Source organism: Corvus hawaiiensis, chromosome 6 (genome assembly GCF_020740725.1).
Source record: "Corvus hawaiiensis isolate bCorHaw1 chromosome 6, bCorHaw1.pri.cur, whole genome shotgun sequence".
Taxonomy (NCBI): domain Eukaryota; kingdom Metazoa; phylum Chordata; class Aves; order Passeriformes; family Corvidae; genus Corvus; species Corvus hawaiiensis.
In genome coordinates this window covers 31,844,615-31,864,534 of record NC_063218.1, presented here as the reverse complement: position 1 = coordinate 31,864,534, position 19,920 = coordinate 31,844,615, and the positions used below count along the sequence as shown (strand labels likewise).

At 35.9% G+C, this 19,920-nt stretch overlaps 1 protein-coding gene across 1 annotated transcript in view; it reads right to left on the bottom strand.

The window, feature by feature from the left end:
- Positions 1-19,920, bottom strand: part of SPRED1 (sprouty related EVH1 domain containing 1) — a 58,215-nt gene that overhangs the window by 13,944 nt on the left and 24,351 nt on the right. Inside the window, exons 2-4 of the mRNA XM_048306048.1 lie at positions 9,987-10,161; positions 1,916-2,084; positions 604-653 (exon numbers count right to left, since the gene is read on the bottom strand). Of these exons, the coding sequence (XP_048162005.1) occupies positions 604-653; positions 1,916-2,084; positions 9,987-10,161 (394 nt within the window). The remainder of the gene's footprint in view (positions 1-603; positions 654-1,915; positions 2,085-9,986; positions 10,162-19,920) is intronic.

Here is a 19,920-nt window from a genome sequence, read left to right as displayed (position 1 = left end):
TGTAAAGCACTGTAACTCTGAAGCATGGTTGGACAAATTTTTATCTCTTAAGCCATTATGTCTTACAGAAATTGAATAGTGTGAAAAAGGATCAATAAAAACTTGAATCTCAACAAGAGACTACTTTATCTTCAGTGTGTTTTTAAAAATCATCTGAACTTCTCTCTTTGGACTAGACTCTTTCAACCATTGTCTCGGTATCAACTCTAACCATTTTATGTTAGAAGTGCTTTATCACTGCAAAGTGAAATCTAAGAAAACAAACAGGATGTACAAGTAAAGAAATTCTTCATCCCTCTATTTTCTTTTTCCCAGAAGAATATTTCATATTTCAATAAGATCAAAGAGGACATATAACTTGAACAGACATTTTGAACTTAAAAATTAAACTCAGGATAGTTAATGATCTTATAGATTAAATAATGACTACTTAGTTTAGGACAGACAGTATAGTAAGTCTTCTAGATAATTGTTCTGGAACTTATTTCATTAAACTGAATTTTCCTATTGCTCTTATTTTGCTTAGTCTCACTAATGACAGCAAAATCTGTTCAGTACATTTGCAAAAGAAAAAATGCACAATTAATTTAAAAATTTACTCACTTGAAAGCAGTCTTCTGCCACTTCAACATCACTTTGGGAGGGTGGATAACCTTTACATAAAGAAGAAAAAAAAAGTAGACAAGGTTATTTTCTTCTTATTTACACTTACTGCTTCCAATAATCCACACCATCTCTCAATATCCAGTGATGATGATATAAATATTCTTGTTTACTTTTTTAATCTATAGATCACTGTATTTCAAGTTGATTTAGTAAGCATCGCTCATTTCTACACTCTGCATTTTATATTCTGAGTATTCCTAGCCACACTCCCCTCTCTTGTCCCCAGCTTTCTTATAAAAGCATTTTCAAAGTCTTATCAGCAGTCAGAAGCAAGGGAGTATATTCCTTTTAATGTAGCATTTTGAAAATTAAAGGCAGACACATTTGGTTGGCATGAATGCATACTGTGCTGTATTTTGCTGTAAATCAGCAAAAATTGAAACTGTAAGACCCTAAGAGAAAAAAATTACTCTTATGTTCTCTAATTATTTGTCTTGAAGGGATATAGATGATATCAACACAATTCAAGAGCAGTCATTATAGTATGTCAAAAAGCATTTCCCTTCAGAAACATGTTCCTCCCTTTCTTAGGAGGACAACACACATAAAATCCCTAAATAAAGTTACTTTTCACAAGTCTGAAAGAGTTGTTCTTTCAATTCAACAGACACCTGCTCTCTTCCCTCCTTGTCTCAATCCAGCAATACATTTATCATTTTCAGCTCAGAATCTAGGCTTGATGATATCCTTCAGTTTGTTCACTGGTTTCCATGAATTCAATTAAGCTCTAGAACCAGTTGGCCATATTGCTATCTGAGTAAATTCTACTGTTCCTAAAAACCTTTCCTCAGAACTACACTGTCAGCTGTTAGTAAAAACTAAATTATTAACTGAAAGTATGTGCAAATAAAGAGAGCACTCAACAGGTCACAAATCATTCAACTTCCTAGCTTATCCTATAAGAACACAGGAGTTGCAAAAAGCTTCTAAGATCCAAGTGAGAGAATATTAACACTCCAGCTTCCTCCATTTCTTCACATCTAAAAGAAAGAGGCAATGCTTTATTATGCAGGGATGTTTCAGGAAATTACTTTATTAGTGTCTGTGAAACAATTTAAGACACTTGGATGAATGGCACTTTAGAAATGCCAGTACTATTTCAAAAACTATTAAAATCTCAATGTACTATAGTTTAATCCACATGCTTAAATACTGTCAATGTTAATGTTACACAAAGTGCTTTGACATCTAATTTAGTAAACACTCAATGTCCCTCCACCCCACCAAGTCTTTCACCTGAAATATGTACCTTGAGAAATATCCTCTACTGCTCTCCGAATACCTCTATCAAATGCTCTTGCATCAGCAGGACTCTGAAATGTGAGGCCAAACTTTTTGTCATCAATCTTCCAGTGGTAAAAAGTAGGAGTAACTTTGTTGTAAACGAGGTCTTTCTTTAATGTGCATTCCAAGACCACCTTTCGGGAAGAAAACAGAAGGAAAAGATATCAATGACCAATATATCAAATTTGAGAACAAAAGGAAGTCTTTGTGAACTACCTAAAAATATACATCATAAGAGCAGATAGAGGTCTCTCTTCAAATTTCTTCCTGCTACAAGGACGTAATTTTAACTTCATTTGCATTATGGCCAAATTATTCACTATTGGTTGCTAATAAATGTTATGGGTTGAAGACACAATTTGTTTACTGAGTCAACCTTCCTATTCAAAAATCTCATACTCACAAAAGTATCTTATACCTGCAACAACCAGTACAGATTTGGTAGATGTTCAGCAAATAGGTCACATCCCCCCAAAAAGCATTATGTGTGCTGATATCAGATTTTGCTGTATCACTGGGATCTACAAAATCTTTTAGCACTAGGCTAACTTCATGCTGCTTTCAGGAAGATTTTCAGATTTCTCCCAGAAAGGCTACTAGACAAGTGAAAGTAATACAAGAGAATTGTTTTAAAAAATGAAATTAATAAAACTTAAAATCTTTATGAATGTACTACTGCCTGCACCTAGACAAAAATACATTTGTGGCTCATGTTCAGCTATAAAGAACCAGTAACTAGGAATAATTAACAGAATTATTTGGCCTAAAAAATCATTACTGGTATACATGCACATTCAGTTATGAAGCAAAGTCACAGTCTTCACATAGAATCATAAAATAGCTTGGGCTGAAAGAAACCTCAAAGACCAACTTTGTTCCAACCCCCCTGCCATGGGCAGCGACACCTTCCACTAGACCAGGTTGCTCACAGCTCCATCCAAGATGGCCTTGAACACTTCCAGGAACTGAGCATTCACCACTTTTCTGGGCTACCTGTTCCAGTGCCTCACCACCCTCACAATAAAGAATTTTTTCCTAGTATGTGATCTAAATCCACCCTCTTTAAATTTGAAGCCATTCTGCCTTGTCCTGTCACTACATGCTCTATTAAATAATCCCTCTCCAGCTTTTTTTGCAGGCTCCCTTCAGGTACTGGAAAGCCCTATCATTTCTCCTTTAAATATTCTGGTTTTAAAAATGTATTTGAATATTTAGTTTACTGGCAAAAATTATTTTAAGCAACATTTTTACACTGAGTGTTTCTTGATTTAAAAAAACCCAATGTGAACAAGAAAGTATGGAGGGAGGTGCATTGATCTGCTCCCATAGCAGTACAATAAAGCTCCCAGCAAGACAACTTGTACCTCTGTATTGGTATTTGATGATGAAGGCTTACACTGAGAGATGAATGAGGAATTTCAATATTCTATCATTTCAGTAATATTCTATAATTTCATTGATGCACTTTTAGAATTCTAATTTTTTGTTTTGTTACATATGTGCGTTTTGAGAGAAAAAATACAAAATTCCTCACAGGATGTGGTAAAATTAGTTTAAGTATAAACAACTGAGAAAATACCCTCCAATTAAAAAAAAGAAATAAATCTGTACTTAGGTTATTCTTACATATTCTTTGTGTTCTTCTTCTCCTTTCATTGTCTAATTATTACATAGGCAAATATGTTTTTTCTCTTGTTCTTCATTATTCATTCCCCCTACACCCCACCAGTAATCATCTTCTCTCAACTGTTATTGCCTTTTACCTCTGCCTCTAGAAGGATAATATTCTTTCTGCACATATAAACTCATTCAGCACTAAAATAATTTTTTTGTTTCTCCACTCGGAACTCCCTAAATGGTCAACAATATGTAGGTAAAACTGCCTACAAGAAAACATAGAAAGGAATCTAACTATTTGCTGTAGGTCTGCAGGAAAAGGTGCTGCAAGAAAAAAAAAGTATAATTCTGCAGTTCTAAGGTGTATCAAATAATCGTTCTTTGTTCCTCTGGATGATTTTAAATTCGCTTCCTCCTTCAAAGAGCAGTTAAAAATGAAGGCTTCTCACACCACTGCCTTTTCTAGGTCTGTGAGCTCTTTAGGGGGACCTCTAATACATTAACACCAACTATTTTCACAGTCTATTTTGTGTGCATCAACACAAAACATCAACAAAAAGTACTGCAAGCCTGATTTTATAGCATCACAATGAATTTCTGGTCCCGAAGGAATTAATCCAGATTACTTAATACTGAAAATTCATATCCAGTAACAATTTTACCACTAGAGATAAAAACTGGATTAAAACTTCACTAAGTAGGAGCTATGATTTTCAAAGACACGCAAACCAAACTAGAAAATCCCCAGACCAAGTCACTCCACCCCAAAAAGCAACACTCACCCCCCACTTCCAACCCTCACATTTTATATGACAAGCAATGATTAACAAAAAACATCCCATCCAACACTGCAATTGTTTTCAACTTGATTCAAGGAAACAATACATTTGAGGGGATGACACTGATTTTTCCCATCTAAACCTGTATGAAAACAGACCAGTTAACACAGAGGATATAAGTGAAAGGGCACTGAAAAGGGAAAAATATGTTGCATCAAAATTGTATGTGTTATCAGATATAAGAATCTATACAAGAAAGACTTGATGCCTGCCCGACCTCAGAGAAAACTCAAAAGCTACAGGTCTCAATTAGCAGTGGGACACAAATTTATAAACATTCAGCCCTTCAATAGTTTTTGTTACATCCAGAAATACAAAAAATCCAAATCAAATAAAAAAAACATACCAACCATCCCCTGAAGCATTTTTCTCTCCCTGAAACACTTCTATGCTTTGCAGCAATAGTGAATTTTTAAATTGTGAACCTTAATTTTGCTAACGGTTTCTTTTTGCTCAAGCATACAAACTATCACTGGGGCTGGGGTGGAAGTATCCTCATACACATATTCTCTAAGGTCTGGAAATGGAAACCAAGCCTTTTCAATGCAGATATATTTCAAAACTCCGATTATATTTTAGTGCACTTTGCTATGGTTCAGAACTCTCCACATCACAGGTGAACATCATATACTCTCCCACGCAGTTACCCAAAATAAGCACTCCCAAACCTTTTTAGGTAGACCTTCCTCAAGATCTCCAGGGATAAGCACAGCAAAGACCTGAAAAATTGTAAATAAAGTGCCTACAGCTTAACTAAGTTTCATTTCAAAAAACACCCTGTGAGTTACTGTTCTGAAGGTTTTCTTTGTTTGGAGACTTAACATAAGACTTCCATGCCAATATGATACATCTACATGGGCAGATAATAGAAAATGTTGCAGTCATCAGACTCAAGACAGAAGAAAACCAGATCCACACACGATCAAAATTTAAATTGTCAGAGCATAAATACGACTGTATGTCTCCTATTATTTAATGAAAAAATCCTTTTAATATCTAGATGTCACTAAGTGTAACACTAATGAATTCATTGCTACTCAAAAATACTTGTTTGCTTAATGTTTCTTTTCTCACCTCTAAAAACTAAATTGTCTAAAGACAATAAAATCTATTTGACTTATATAGACAAGATCAATCTCCAGAGTCAGAAATTTTCTACTTCAGCACATAAAACCAAATTTTTTTTAACAGAAGTGAGTATTTAAGATATGACATCATTATTTAGAGCTTATTTCAGAAAAAAATAAGAAAAAAACTTTTGCATTTGATACAAATTTCTATCTTGATAACAGACCAAATAATTGAACATTTCGAGATACTGGATAGTATTTTACTGGTTTCTAGCTGTACTTTCAAAGCTTACAAGAGCACATGTAAGATAGACAGCTTCACTGTTTTTCATTCCCAACCCAAATCTACAAACATAAAAGCACATCGTTTTTCGATGCCTTTTCTGCTTCACTCTTGGGAACAAGCAACATGACCTGAGTATATTCATGCTACAGAATGAATATACTGAGTATATGGACCCAGTGCCATGGTAACCATATGACATAATTATTCTATGCATACTTTTTTTGATTCAGTTAAAAAAAGATGATGTAAGCGCTGTACTACAGCCCATCAGAATCAATCTTCCTTCAAACTTCAAGGACAATTTAAAAAAGCAAGTATTTCAGTTTGTAAACAGCAGACTTTTAAAAGAGAATGGTATTTATATTCAGTTTTAGTTTTGTGTCTCTCCCTTTACACAATTAGTTGTTCTTCAACAGAAAGATTTTAAACTTCGTCACTCCTGATTCATGATCTAAAAGATACTAGTAATATTTTTCTTTCTCCATTGATAAAAACTTGCATGGCAAAAGTCTGGAGAAGAAAATAAACCAGAGAAGTCTATTAAACTTTTTGTTCAAGAAGGTAAAATTCACCAATGCCTAAAACCCAGTAAGTTTGTGCCTAATATATGTTTAACAGTAGTGCTATTAAGATAGAAGAGAGCTACTGTAAACACAGAAGGAGAGAACAGCACACCTGACCAGGTTATGAGGAAGTGCAATTGTTCCAAGCAGACTGGCTGGAGCCAGATCTAGGAAGGTGATTATAATAAAGGGGGAAATGTGTAATTATGTGAAAAGTCTTCACAAAATACCCTTACATTCCAACACAAATCTAAACCTGAGCAAACTAGCAGGGAGCATTCTCTCTCAAGTTAATTCAGTGGTGTCATCACTTTGATTTTCTTCTCAGATAACTAAGATGCTTTTTGTGAATACCACAAAATATTTTAAATAGCTTCGTACTGCACAAAAATTTTGGAAGTTCTACATGTAGTCTGAAGCTGGTTCATAGAAGGGCTGACAGCAACCTGCCTCTCAGGTCTAAAAAGAAACAACACCAGCCCTCTCCAACAAGGAACTTCAATATTTTGATGTTCATTCCAGAGTATTTAATTCATGCAGCTGATTTACAGATTGAGATCTATAGTTGTAATTAAATGCCTGCATAGCCTATAAAATACATGGCAAGATATGACACACTGGAATGGAACTGCAACGTAGCATCAGAAGCAGCACTTGGAGAAGCAGCAACTAAAGCTAATTCATTCCTCTTCAGTACAACCATTTAAGAGGCATCTGGAAGATACCTCCATCAAATACCTCACCTATGGATTTCAAGCTGCTTTGGAGAGAATTCCGCCTTTGTACTGACACATAGGTTAAACAGTTATACTGGCATTATGATTCCCATTTATCTTAGGTAAAAGCCATAGAACTGAACACCATTTACTTTCTAACCTAAGATACTTCAAAACCTATGCTGCCCTGTGTCAGAAAAGTGCTCCAAGTTCCACAATCCTAGGTTTCCAGGATAAGGGAATTTCTGTACATTTTCTGGAAGCTAAGACAGTTCACAAAAGAAGAGACTTACTGGCCAGAGAAAAATCAAGACAATCTTGATTAGAAAGGTATTTTAACAATGTGTGACTTTAGAGGATGTTCCATTTGTAAAGATGACTTTCTCTTTTAATCCATAGAAGTATTTTCAGAAACAGCTGTGTGTACCCTGCAAAAAAGTCAGTGAACTGGAAACCATGGTCCAAGTGACTTCTAGATATTACAGTAGATTAAACATTCCTGAAGACACACATACTCAAAGCCTGAAAAACTTAAATGTTCAAAACTGTTTGTTATTAAAAAAATACTGTTACATTCTCTTTTCAAGTACAATGGCAGAGCAACCAACTAAACAGCATACTACTAACTTCTAAGATTATTCAGGCATTGAGATTACCAAGGGCATTCTAAAATGAGACTAGAGGGAAGTTGGGGCACAGAAACAGCAGATTCAGCATAACACTTCCTCAAAATATGAAGATGATCAAAATATTTGGTCTCTACTCAACAGCAAATACAGTGGCTTCCACTTTTATTTTTAAATAAAAAATAAAATATATCACTATTATGAAATATAATAGTCACCTGTCAATTCTATTTGGACTAAAACCCCAATTGCTTGACTTAATTAAAAATTGTTAAAAATTGTGCTTGAACAGTGAATCCACAGCAATATCCTAAGAACAAATGTAAAACCATTAACCATATTGAAAGCACAAGGATCAGAAAAGTTTTAGAATCAGTGATGTGTCCAACAGAATTTCTCTTTCAGTCCCTGCTACCTTCTGCCCTTCTAAGTAAGCGTCATGACCTAATTTTGCCATCACATATTCGTAGGATCTTGTTTCTTCTGTGCCAAGTGGGGTCTTGTTGCATACTACACAACTTGGTCGTTAATTCATTACATATTAGCTGTTGCTTATAATTGCATTATCTGAAGTCTGTGGAAATACATTAATACATAGTGACCTTTCACTCAGTTATCAAAGAATCACTGGCTCTCCAGTATTCTTCTCCACACCCTAAATCTATATTTGTTAGTTCCCTGAGCTTTGTTCAATACACACAGGAGAGATGTTCATCCTAGCTGCACTTCTTCCACCTTTTATCCTGTGCTTTTGAGGGGCTGACTTCCAACAGCAACTTCCCATAACTACAGGAAGGTTACAATCTGCTCTGACCAACTAGTTAGGTCACATTTGGGGAGCAAGTAGAAGTAAGACAGATGGACACAGGACGGGACACACACAAAAAACCGAAAACAAAACAAACTGTTCAAGACAATAAAGGTTTGGAAAACATATTCACGCTAACATGAGCTTAATTTTAGACAGGAAGTGGAGGAGAAACATTTAAGACCTTCAACCAGAAGTGGAAACAAAACAAGGCTTGCCTAGAGGAAACGGAAAAGAGAACACCACAGACAGATTAGGACACTGATGGCTGGACATTTTTATATGCATGCAGGAAAAACATTAAACCAGTCTTTAGTTCTGAGCATTATATTATTTTTAAGGCAAGCTGTGAATGTTCCAAGTATTAAGAATTACGAGAAAACTATCAAGTATCTCTAAATGCAATTAAGCTTCTCAAAAAGAGCCTCGACGAGGCTAAAAAAATTCTAAAGGGAACTACTGCAAAATGAGGAAGGAACTGCAGGTGCACATAGCTGTGTGGGAACACAGGGTACTCTGCTAATAGTGCTACGCCCCACTGAAACAACTGAGTCAGCAGAATTTCTATTTATATGCTCTCTTCCTACAGAGTCACAGTCAAGGCAGAAAACTCAGCAGTCCTGCCTCAAGGGAGAAACTGGTGTTTTTGAGGAAGGGTCAGCAGTACAGTATGAGAAGTAATTCTATCTTTTAAGCTTACAGAGGAGTCAAAATTCATTGGCAGAAAAGAATAAATTCTTGATAAAAGTCATTAAGATGGAGCTTTTGTGCCTTCGCCACTTCGCGTTGTTTCCACAGTAAGACACAGCCCCCATTCAGAAATGTTTGCCACACAAGTAACCAAGCAATCCTTAGTAAGCCCATTTTGTCTTAGCTCTGCATGTAGAAATGGCTGAGATCCTGCACCAGTTTTCCTTTTGTGAGGCTGATTTTCATGATGCTATTTAAGAGATGTTTATTACTGGTATTTTATGTAAGGTTCCTGATGAATGAATACTGTCTATGTGTTCATCAATCCAGGTCAGTTCTCGGACCTGTCAGTTTCATGCTGTCTTCCCATATGAAGTTGTTCTCATGTAAAATGGCTACTTTTTGTCATAGCCATATTCCACAACTAAGCAAATCATTCCTGAGGAATTTCATCTGATTTCATGTTCTTAATAAAATTCTCATTTCAGCACTCCTATTAAATGTATTATCACTGGTATATAAACAAGATTTAACTCTAATCTTTCATTGGAAGAAAAAAGCAAAATGTTTCCCAAAATGTATGGAAAATTTCTAAAAAATCAATGTACTTAGTTCTAAAAAAGCAGGGTATTACATTTAAAAACATTTAAAACAAATAACTGACTCTTTTGATACATAATCATTGTTATAGAAAAGTTCAGCAACAGCATTAGACTGAGACTATAAATTTACTTCGTAGTCTACAAGCAATAATAAGCAAGCATCTATACTTAGGTCCCATATAGTTTTAATATGATCATTAAATAGATGCAAATTGTTACCGTTTTATCCCTGAGTCGTTCTCCATGGATAAGAAAATCAGCACAGCTATTCTCTTCCTGGGGAATGACTTTGAAGACTGTGACACAGCTTAGTCCACCCCCTCCAAGTGGTAACCATCCACCACTTGAGTCATCCCGGGTCATCACCACAGCTCGCACTCGTGCATAACTATTACTGAAAGAGAAGCAAAAGAAGAAATTAGTTTTCCATAAACTTAAACCAGCTAAGTCTAGTTAAAAACAAAACAAAAACAACAAAGCCACAACCAAGATCACGATAATTAATAGTCTTTCCACAAACATCACCTAGCAGAAACCAATGTAAGACCACTCTTGAAAAAATGTTCCTCTGTATTTTTATGCCTTCATTAGGATGTCTCAGAGCTTGTGATCTTTTGTAAAGAGACTTAACTAGAGAATATAGTTGCCTAGTCAAAACTCATATTCTTCTAAGAACTTTACACTCAGTGATCTAGCTAGAGGGCCGGAAAGAGAATAAGAATCAACTCCTGATTTATTTTAGACTAATCATGAAGCCAGTCAGCCACCATGAAATTGCACAGAAAAGAGAACAAGAAAACAGAAAGAGGTCAGGCCTTCTGTCACTGAAATCTAAACAAGAACAGGCTTCTAGCCAGAAACCCTGCTTCCCTTCATCCAGCTCTCCTCCCCATGCATATAACCTGTCCTTTGCAAGGGTAGGTCAAGACACACATTGTGGGGTTTGAAAACAGAACCAGTTATAGCTACTTAAAATCCATACTTGCAGTGTCTACTTGCTATTTCTCTCCTGTATTTGCATCGGGTGTAAAATTACTTGCATTTTACAATCTAACACCTTTTTCCATCATTTAGTATTCTTATAAAATAAACAAATTACTGTCATATCATTACTTAAAATCCAAATTCCAGAGTATTGGAAAAAGAGGTTTTGGTCATTTCTCTCTCTCTCTCTGCTCTTAGTTTTTTCTTTTAAATTAAATGTAAACTTTTAGTTTTGGTTGTGAATTTGCCACTACATCACTTGGAAAAACCCCATGGCTTGCCAAGGATGTTATAAGATGCTACATTTGAAGTACAGATTACTGGATGAATGCAGCAGTTAATGATTGAACATTTCAACACCTTAAAATAAGGTGTTATCTTTTTGCAATATATTCCTGGTGCGGGTTTAAGTACTTATGCCAGTTAGCACTAGTGATGTCAAATTTAAGGGTTGAAGAGGAAATATCAGTAGAGGACAAAGTTGTTCCTTCTGTATTTGAGATAAAACTATTCACCAAGATGTTGCACTTTTAAAAGATCACTGCTTTATTTCCAACACCTTCCCCTCACCCCCCCCAATATCCCAAAATAACAAAGGTAGGCTTTTTTGCGTAATTAATATATTACATTCTCACACACACATATGATTCACACATATGATTCACTTGTGTGTGTGTATATATATATATGTATGTATAAGAATTTTGCTGGAGGCATCTAAGGCTTAAATACATAACGGTTTGCAAAATGGAAAATTATACAAGACTATAAATTTTTAGCTTATAGGCAGCTAAATTTTGTTTGCTGCCTCTGAGCAAAGCCCTGTCATCTCTCTAAATCTAATAGTTAAAATGACAGTTCAGTCAATGTTGCTCACCATTTCTCTACCAACATCTTTTACTTAAGTACTCAAACACAGCAGACAAATATAATAAAGAAAAAGCCAATCCTTCATTGTACGCATCTATCACAATTCTAATATCTGCAAATAAAAATGGCTGCATCTTGATGCTTAATAATATTACTGAGAGTTGAATTATTCCTTCACTGGTCTCTGTCACTGTGTTTCACTCAGAGCTAAGGTCAGATTGTAGTTGTACACTTCATACACAGGTAGTCTTTCACCTCATTTCTCTCAGAAGAACCTCTTCTGACAGAAACTGAAGACACCAAGACTCTCCTCTAAAACAATAAGAAATAGGATTGGTTAAACCGAAAAACTGTCATTGCTATTCTCAATTTAAGCAAACCACAAATTTAGCTTTGAAGTTATTCACTCCATAAATTTGGTCATAAATCTGAATATTAGAGGGGTTTTTTTGTATATCAACAGACTGCAGCAAGAGTACAGTTAAAGAGAACTTCCCTTAGGCTCCACAAGAAAGCTCAGACTATAACATTATTTTTTTCTTAAAATGAAAGTTCACACTCCACATCCATTTTCTTTACAAGAACTGCTAAGGAGAAGCAAAGAAGGAGGCTTAAGCTACTTCCATTCAATAGAGTTTTCTGACAGTGTTGGGATTTTTCCCCCTATCCTATACTGAGATGCCTAGTGTGGTCTAGCTAACAATCTTGAGTTTTGCTTTCCATATATTCCAAATGAATACGTTAAACATTTATCCTTTCAAATATTTTAGAAACTACTATCAAATCTACTGCATTAGTGCAAAGTAAAATTCCCCAAGGTAATATTTAATGAATAATCTCTTAAATTGAAACAAGCCAGTTTTCCCATACAACCACCCTGTAGATTAACTAGACAAATTCTGTACCTGTAACAATGCCAAAGTCTACAAAGAGATTTTTAGTTTTATGTTTCTGTTGGTGGCTGTTTTTCATTATTATTTTTTATATTTGAATGGAACTCATAATTGGTAACAATAGCTATTTTCAGTAACAACACAACCTGGCTTGCAATTAGCCAGAATGCTGGCAGGACCCATGAATGATTCCCATTTCCAAAATCCTCTGCAAACAAAACAGCATCTGCCTGTCACACTACTGGCACTATGAAAGCACTCAGAAGTCTTGTATCTCTAAGCATTACAGCCCCATCTACTCTTGGGAACTTTAGAACAAATTGTTACACTGCTGGTGTACCTTAGCGGTGGGAGAAAGGGCAGACAAGGCTTCAGTGTTTTCCTAACACAGCCTGAGGTTTTTACCTACTCTTGCATGTTTAGCAGCTCTATCAGGAATACCTGAACAAAAGAAAAACCAAACAAACAGGGCGATCAGTTGAGCATTGCTCTTACAAAGCCTTTTACCAGAGCTACCACAAGCGTGTGAAATGGAGCATGAAGAGCAGCATTGCAACAGCAGGTCCGAAGCTACTGTACGGAAGCCAACTTTTCTTGAGACTCCCTGGTTTTGGTTGCGGTCCCTGGAAATTCTTGAGGCAGTGCAAGGTTTAAAGGAGATTGTATTCTGGCCAAAGGGGCATGCTGCTTTCCTAAAGTCAGTACGAGGATGAGTAAGACTGGGGACAACGACACTGGAATCCAAAATCAGTGCTTAACAACTAGGGAAACAGATCACTCTAACATCTGAGTGCCTCAGGTAGGAGATAAGAGTATGGTATTCTTATGCGATTAAAGGGAATTATAAATTGGAATAAAGGAGAAAGAGAAAAAAAAGTTGTCTGCAGTATTTTTTCCCTCTAGCAGTGAAGATTTACTGAGGAGTACAGCATGTGTCTGAGTGCTATACCTAGTAAACCTGAAATGAAGCAATTTTAAGATAGCATATTAAATATGTTACATGAAGTTTCACTCTAAAAGCATAATCAAATAAAGATTATTCTTACACCAAAATCAAAATCTGAAATGGGGTGAACTAAGCAGCCTGAGAAAGCATTAGTGGCAAAATCAAAGGGTTATAAACCATTAAGTGGACAGGAAAGATATGACCTACAGTCCTTGCCTACCATCAGCAGGCATTTTAAGAACATCAAGCATTAAAATCTGACAAGAGGTTTTAAAGGCTCTCTCCTCCCTCAAAAAACTGTGTGTTTATATCACTGTAATGCTCTTGGGCCCAAACTGACTTATGAGCTGGATGACCAAACTGTTGTGCAAGCTCAGGAAGCACGTCACTGGCCAAGACAGGCTGGGACCTTCAGCTCAACAACTAAGGAATAATCCTGCTTTTGGTGGCCGGGGAAGTAAGACAATTGTAATTTCATCACTGTGATTATTTATTGGTTTTGTGTAAAAAGTAAATTATTTTTATAATTTGGGGTATTTATTACATTTAATATCAAGACAACTAAAGATAACAAATGTTATTACATTTGTCCTTTGTTCCATTAGCCAAGCAAAAGAGAATGAATATTAAGAATTTTCTGCCAAAATACTTTTCCCAGAGAAAAAGGGGAAGAGATGTTGGGGGAAGTGGGGAATCAGCCATCTTGTTGCTTTACATTTATTTTAACCTAGTATCAACAGTAAGCCAATCTTCCCTCTCCTAATTCATACTAAACATTGCCATTCTTTTACTTGTACTGCATTTTGCACATTTCTATTTTAAAATAGGTCTGAAAAACAAAAGTGATTTCAGAAGTGTTGCTTAAAACAATTGTACTGTAACTGCCATTTTTTTTTTTTTTAGTACTATACAGCTTACTACCATTACCATCAAGAAACCTGGATCTGCAAGTGGAATTATAAATTGAACCACAGAAGAAACTGACTTTTTCAGCTTTGGTAAAAATATTTAGACTTATAATTTCTTTCAAAGCTGGAAAGCTGATTTGAAGAAAAGGACCTCGAGTTTCATATGGACACCAAGCTGAACACAAGCCAAAAACATGCCACATGGACAAAGGAGGCCAACTTCCAGTGTCCCAGCTGCAATTAGAAGTGTTGCCAGCAGGTCACAGAAGGTGATCCTCTGTCTCTACTCAGCACTACTGAAGCCACACCTGGAGAGCTTTGTCCAGTGTTGAGCTTTCCAGTACACAAGAGACATGGAGCTCCTGGAGTGGGTCCAGCACAGTGCAACAAAAATGATTAAGAGACTGAAGCATCCATTGGAGGAGGGAAGGCTGAGAGAGCTGGGACTGCTTAGCCTGAAGAACAAAAGACTCATGGGTATCTTATCAGTGTATACAAATAGCTGAAGAGAGAGTGTGAAGAGGACAGGCAGAAGCTCTTTTCAATGGTGCCCAGCGAGAGCACCAGAGACAACAGATACAAACTGAAACACAGGAAGTTCCATTTGAACATCAGCAACCACTTTTTCACTGTGACGGCACCTGAGTACTAACACAGGTTATCCAGAGAAGTTGCGGAGTTTCCATCCTTGGAGAGTTTCAAAAGCCATCTGGACACAGTCCTGGGTAACCTGTTATAGGTGACCCTTCTTGGAGCAGCAGGGAAGATGACCTCCAGAGATGCCTTCCAATCTCAATTATTCTTTCTTTTATTTAATATCCTATTTCAAAGCACAGCAATTAAAAAAAAATACAACTTTGTAAATATAACCAATATGGGTTAATTTATAAGAATTCATGATACTTTGAAGCAAGAGTTGTCACTGTGCAAACTGCTGTTTAAACACTTCTGACAAGGCTAAGGGAAAAAAAAAGGCGTTCTGAAAAATCGTGACACACTCTGCTATGAAATTACACTATCTTTGCTGGCACACAAGTAACAGCTCCAGGCTTTTCTCCAAATGTGAAATGCCCATGGATCAAGGCTCTTTACCTTTGACTGGCACTTTACACACGTACTTTAGCCCCTCCAGCTTCTGCTGCAATATACTTTTGTGTTTGTAGCCTTACCAAAGGAGCATACATGAACCACACTTGGCTTTTTATGGTTCTTATTATCCAAACAGCTTAGCAGAAGACTTTATGATTCCCAGCTAGAGAAGTGCTCATGAGTACGTGCATGTCTGAGTACCAAAAGGTACTGCCAGACCACTGAGCTAAAATGTGTTTTACTTGCAGATAGCATTTTTTGAGTATTGACTCAATGTAGAAAAAAAATAATTTCACCAATATCACATAATCTTATTAGTACACTGCTGATGTTATAAACCCTTTGTTACTAAAGGTTTAGAGAATGAGTGCCACTGGTACAAAATATTAATGACTTACCTAAAACAGAAGGAGATGCAAATGTAGCACAAGGGCTAAAGAAGACATAATTTACATCACAAAAATGTATGGCAGCATATCTTATTATTTTTTAATGAAGAGGATATTGCCATAACAGCTACTAAACGAGGCTCTGCTTAACATGACTGTTACCCTTCTCCTCTCAAAATTATATCAACAAATCAGAATAAACACAAAACTCTTACTCTGGTAGAATGCAAAACTTGGCAGATTTTCTCCTCTAAAAAGATGCAAGAAGTATTCCTCACAATAAACAGCTAATATGCCTAGGAAGTTTATTTCTGTGAGGAGTTTAGCAAGGAAAGACATGGATTTCCAGGAGGAACTACAGACAAATGCTGTTACGTTTAAGATATTGGTAACCACACTGATTTTGTCAAAAAACCTGAATGGAACATTTCTGCTCAAAAAACAAACCCCAAAAATCTACAAAACAAAACAACAAGAAGAAAATCTACTTAAAGAAACCTGAACTACCAAGCAAAATGGCTTGTACCCAAAATTGTAAAAGGAAAAATCTACATGGGAAACTGTATTATGTATGGAAGGGTTAACTCGTATCCTGAAAGAGCCAAAAATACATGATTACAATTATTATTTAGCAGAAGAGGCTCATAAAACAAGGTGCTTGACAGTGCACCTACAATTCAAAAGGGAAAATGAGACCCAAATGAACAAGTGTCAAAATAGTATATTGCTCTTGTGAAGTGTTCTCTTGGAGACAAAATAAGAACAATAAAAAAAAAAAAATTAAAAATAGGAATGGGGTTCTAGTGCTCCTATTTGAATATAGACAAATTAAGATGTATGTCCATGTAAATTAATGCTGCAAGGAAGAATGGCTGCTGCCATAAGCTCTGTTGGAGAAGCTATTAAGATTTGAAACCCATCAAAATTACATACAAAGTATGTATTTGACATTTGTATGAAAAACATTTTAGCCCTGCTCCCCAGCATCTTCTCTTGTTTAATAATTGTAGCTACTTTCTCTTACTTCTGTAGGTCATCCATAAGGGTTAAATGAAGTAATATTTTATCACACTAAAGGAGATCACAACACATTGGATTCTACACGTTTTAAAGAAACTGCCTTCTGAAGGCCTACGTTTTCATAAGAGAAAGAGTTCTGTAACACCATCTGGTCAAGGCATATTACTTAGAAAATGGCAACTAATATAAAATATACAATAAAATAAAACCCCCAAACAAACTTACTTTTCTTTCTACCCTTCCCCACAAAAATGAAAAAGAATCAAAGTAACATTCAAAGATGGCTCTACAGGTTTTGGACACATGTAGCAGAACTAAATAAAAACAGCATACAGTATGTAATCCCTTTTGTAGTAGTCTGTGGGATAAGATGGACATGGAAGATGCTTTTTAATCACTTCCACAGCTGCCTGTTCACAACAGAGGACTGCTGGTACCAAGGACTCCTGGACTGGATTCCATCCAATTTTAGGCAGATGGGTAACACAATTCGAGTGGTCAGATCGTGGTACTCATGTACCCTCCAAGTTTAGTGGGCTTCCTCCAGAAAACCCTAAATTTGCCTCATTTTTAAAAGCTGACAGCCATAACTCCAAAAATATCCACTCTCCATCCTAACCCGTCTTCCCTTCTCTGCATATATTCTCATAGTTTTTTACTTATTCCTTACCCCAGAGTTTCTGAAGATCCACAGGAATCTCTTCATTCAATTTATAGCACAGAACTGTCTGTACCCTCTTTTAATTCCGTGAAATCATTACTTGTTTCTTACCAAGCTACTGGGTTATTGATGCCATGTATTAATTCTGATTTGCTTACCATGGAAACGTGTAGAGAAAGGTTAAAGAGCCCACAAATAAAACAAGAGAAAGAGGTTTAGTTTGGGGGTTTTTTTTAATAAGAAAAGTTACCATTTCTTTCCAACCTTGCAAAAACAAAGGAACATCTAAAGAAATGATGGAACACAAGCTTTTCATTTTCTTGAGCTCTTCAGCAAACTTAGGACAAGCACAAGTCTGCAGCCTAAGGCAGATTCCACTGAGACTAAGACAACTTGACACTTCCAGTAAATGTCTTCAGACAACATCCATCCAGTCTATAATTTTTTTTTTTTTTTTTTTTTTTTTTTTTTTTTTTTTTTTTAATGAAGCTTACAGATTCAGTTGCACTTCATTTTCCTGGGAAAAGCAATGATTACTACAGTTTAGAACAACAACTTATGGAAAGATTTTAGGTAATAGTTGTATCTGAACAGGTCAGAATTCTCTCTTCTCTCAGAGCCATTTTCCTCCAGTCTTATATGCTCACAAAGTCCAAGTATCAAGTATGCAAGTGCAATTAGATCACTCTCATTGTCCAAGCTGGTCATCTAGTTACTGAGGTTATGGATGGCAGGACTGGAAACCCTGTTAACAGATGTGAATACATTAATAAAAAAAGCCATTTTGTAATAAAGTTCTTGACCACTAAAATAAGATGAAGGTAACTAACACATCCCTCATGAACAATTTTAGCTACCCTAAGGTATAACAGGATGTACTAGACATGCTATTTTCAAACAAGCACCTGTGTACTTCTTATTCCACTGCTTGTTGTATTTAGGAATAGTACCCCACAAATGTTCAGAAAGCTATTATTTTCCTCCACCTAAGAGCTTACATAGCAAAAATAAAGGACAAAGCTGTTATACTTTCTCAAACAGATCAGAAAACATTGTCACAGATTTTTTGTATTTACTCTGTCTGAATTTCTGTCAGGTTGTCCTGGACTACAGACCCTTTGGGCCGGGTCCATCTGTAATGAGCACAATTCAATGAAGCTTTGAGTTGCCTGTTGGTGTAAAGAGCTTAGGGGGTGAGCTGCTGCATAGTCTTGAACTTTTGGCAACACATTATGGTAGAAAAAAGCGTAAGATCCACTGAGCTTACTCACCTAAAATAACACTTAATATTAGGTAGGCAAGCACAAAATTTAAATTTTATTCTTATCACATTAAAAGAAATTTTAAAAAGGTACAGGTCATTTCTGGCATGCATTCCCACTCAGCCTGCACAGAAAAGGAACAGAACCTGGAACCAAATAAAGCATATCCATACTTTTAAAAATACTCTTCCTTTAACAGCCTTGTTGAGCTGTGAGATTGCTAATGAATGTTGTATACAAACAACATTCATGTGTTTAAACCCATGTGAATTGAAATTGTTGTATCATTCATTGATATTGTTAAATCTAAAGCTTGTCTCAACATTTACATTGACGTGGCTTTTCAAGGACTTTAACCAGACAATATGAAAGAGATCTTGCAAAGTAAATTCTATTCTAAGAAAATCCCTAAATTTCTACTTTTAACATAATAAGAAAACAATAAATATCCAAAAGGATGTTTCAAACACACACAAATGGACAAATCATAAATGTCGGCACTAACAAAACAGAAAGACTACAAACCAAACTGCAAAATGCTTAACAACACCAACATCAGAGTAAAAAAGAAAGTCCAAATGAGCCTTAAGAAAGACAAGCTTGTAAACTTGAGAAAGTTCTATTTTAAAGAACTATTTTAAAGGTGTGTGTTCACTGACCAGGAAAAGAAGCTACCATTCCCTTGCTACACAGCACCATGTTTTGTGGCTTGAACCAGTCTTTTCCGTAGTTTTAAGAAACCATGAATATTTCAGAGAGAGGAAGTAAATTGAAATAAAGACAAATGCAAATATTTCTATTACAATAATCCATCAAACTAGAAAAAACAAAAGATTAATAAGATTATTCAAAATGTTTCAATGGTATGCCCTTTATATTTGCCATACCTCAGCATGAATAATGTAACTTACATAGCCATTATATAATTGTATGATTATGTTTGATAATCTCAGTAATAATTCGCAGCCTAACCAGCAGTCTAAGCATAGAAATAGGTGATTCACGAGCCCTAAGATCAAAATATAGGAATTCTAACAGTACATCCCAAAAAGTGTAACTAAGCCTTGATTTACTACATTCCCCACTCCAATTACTGCTGAAGTAATATTCTTCACAAGTTTCTACAAAAAG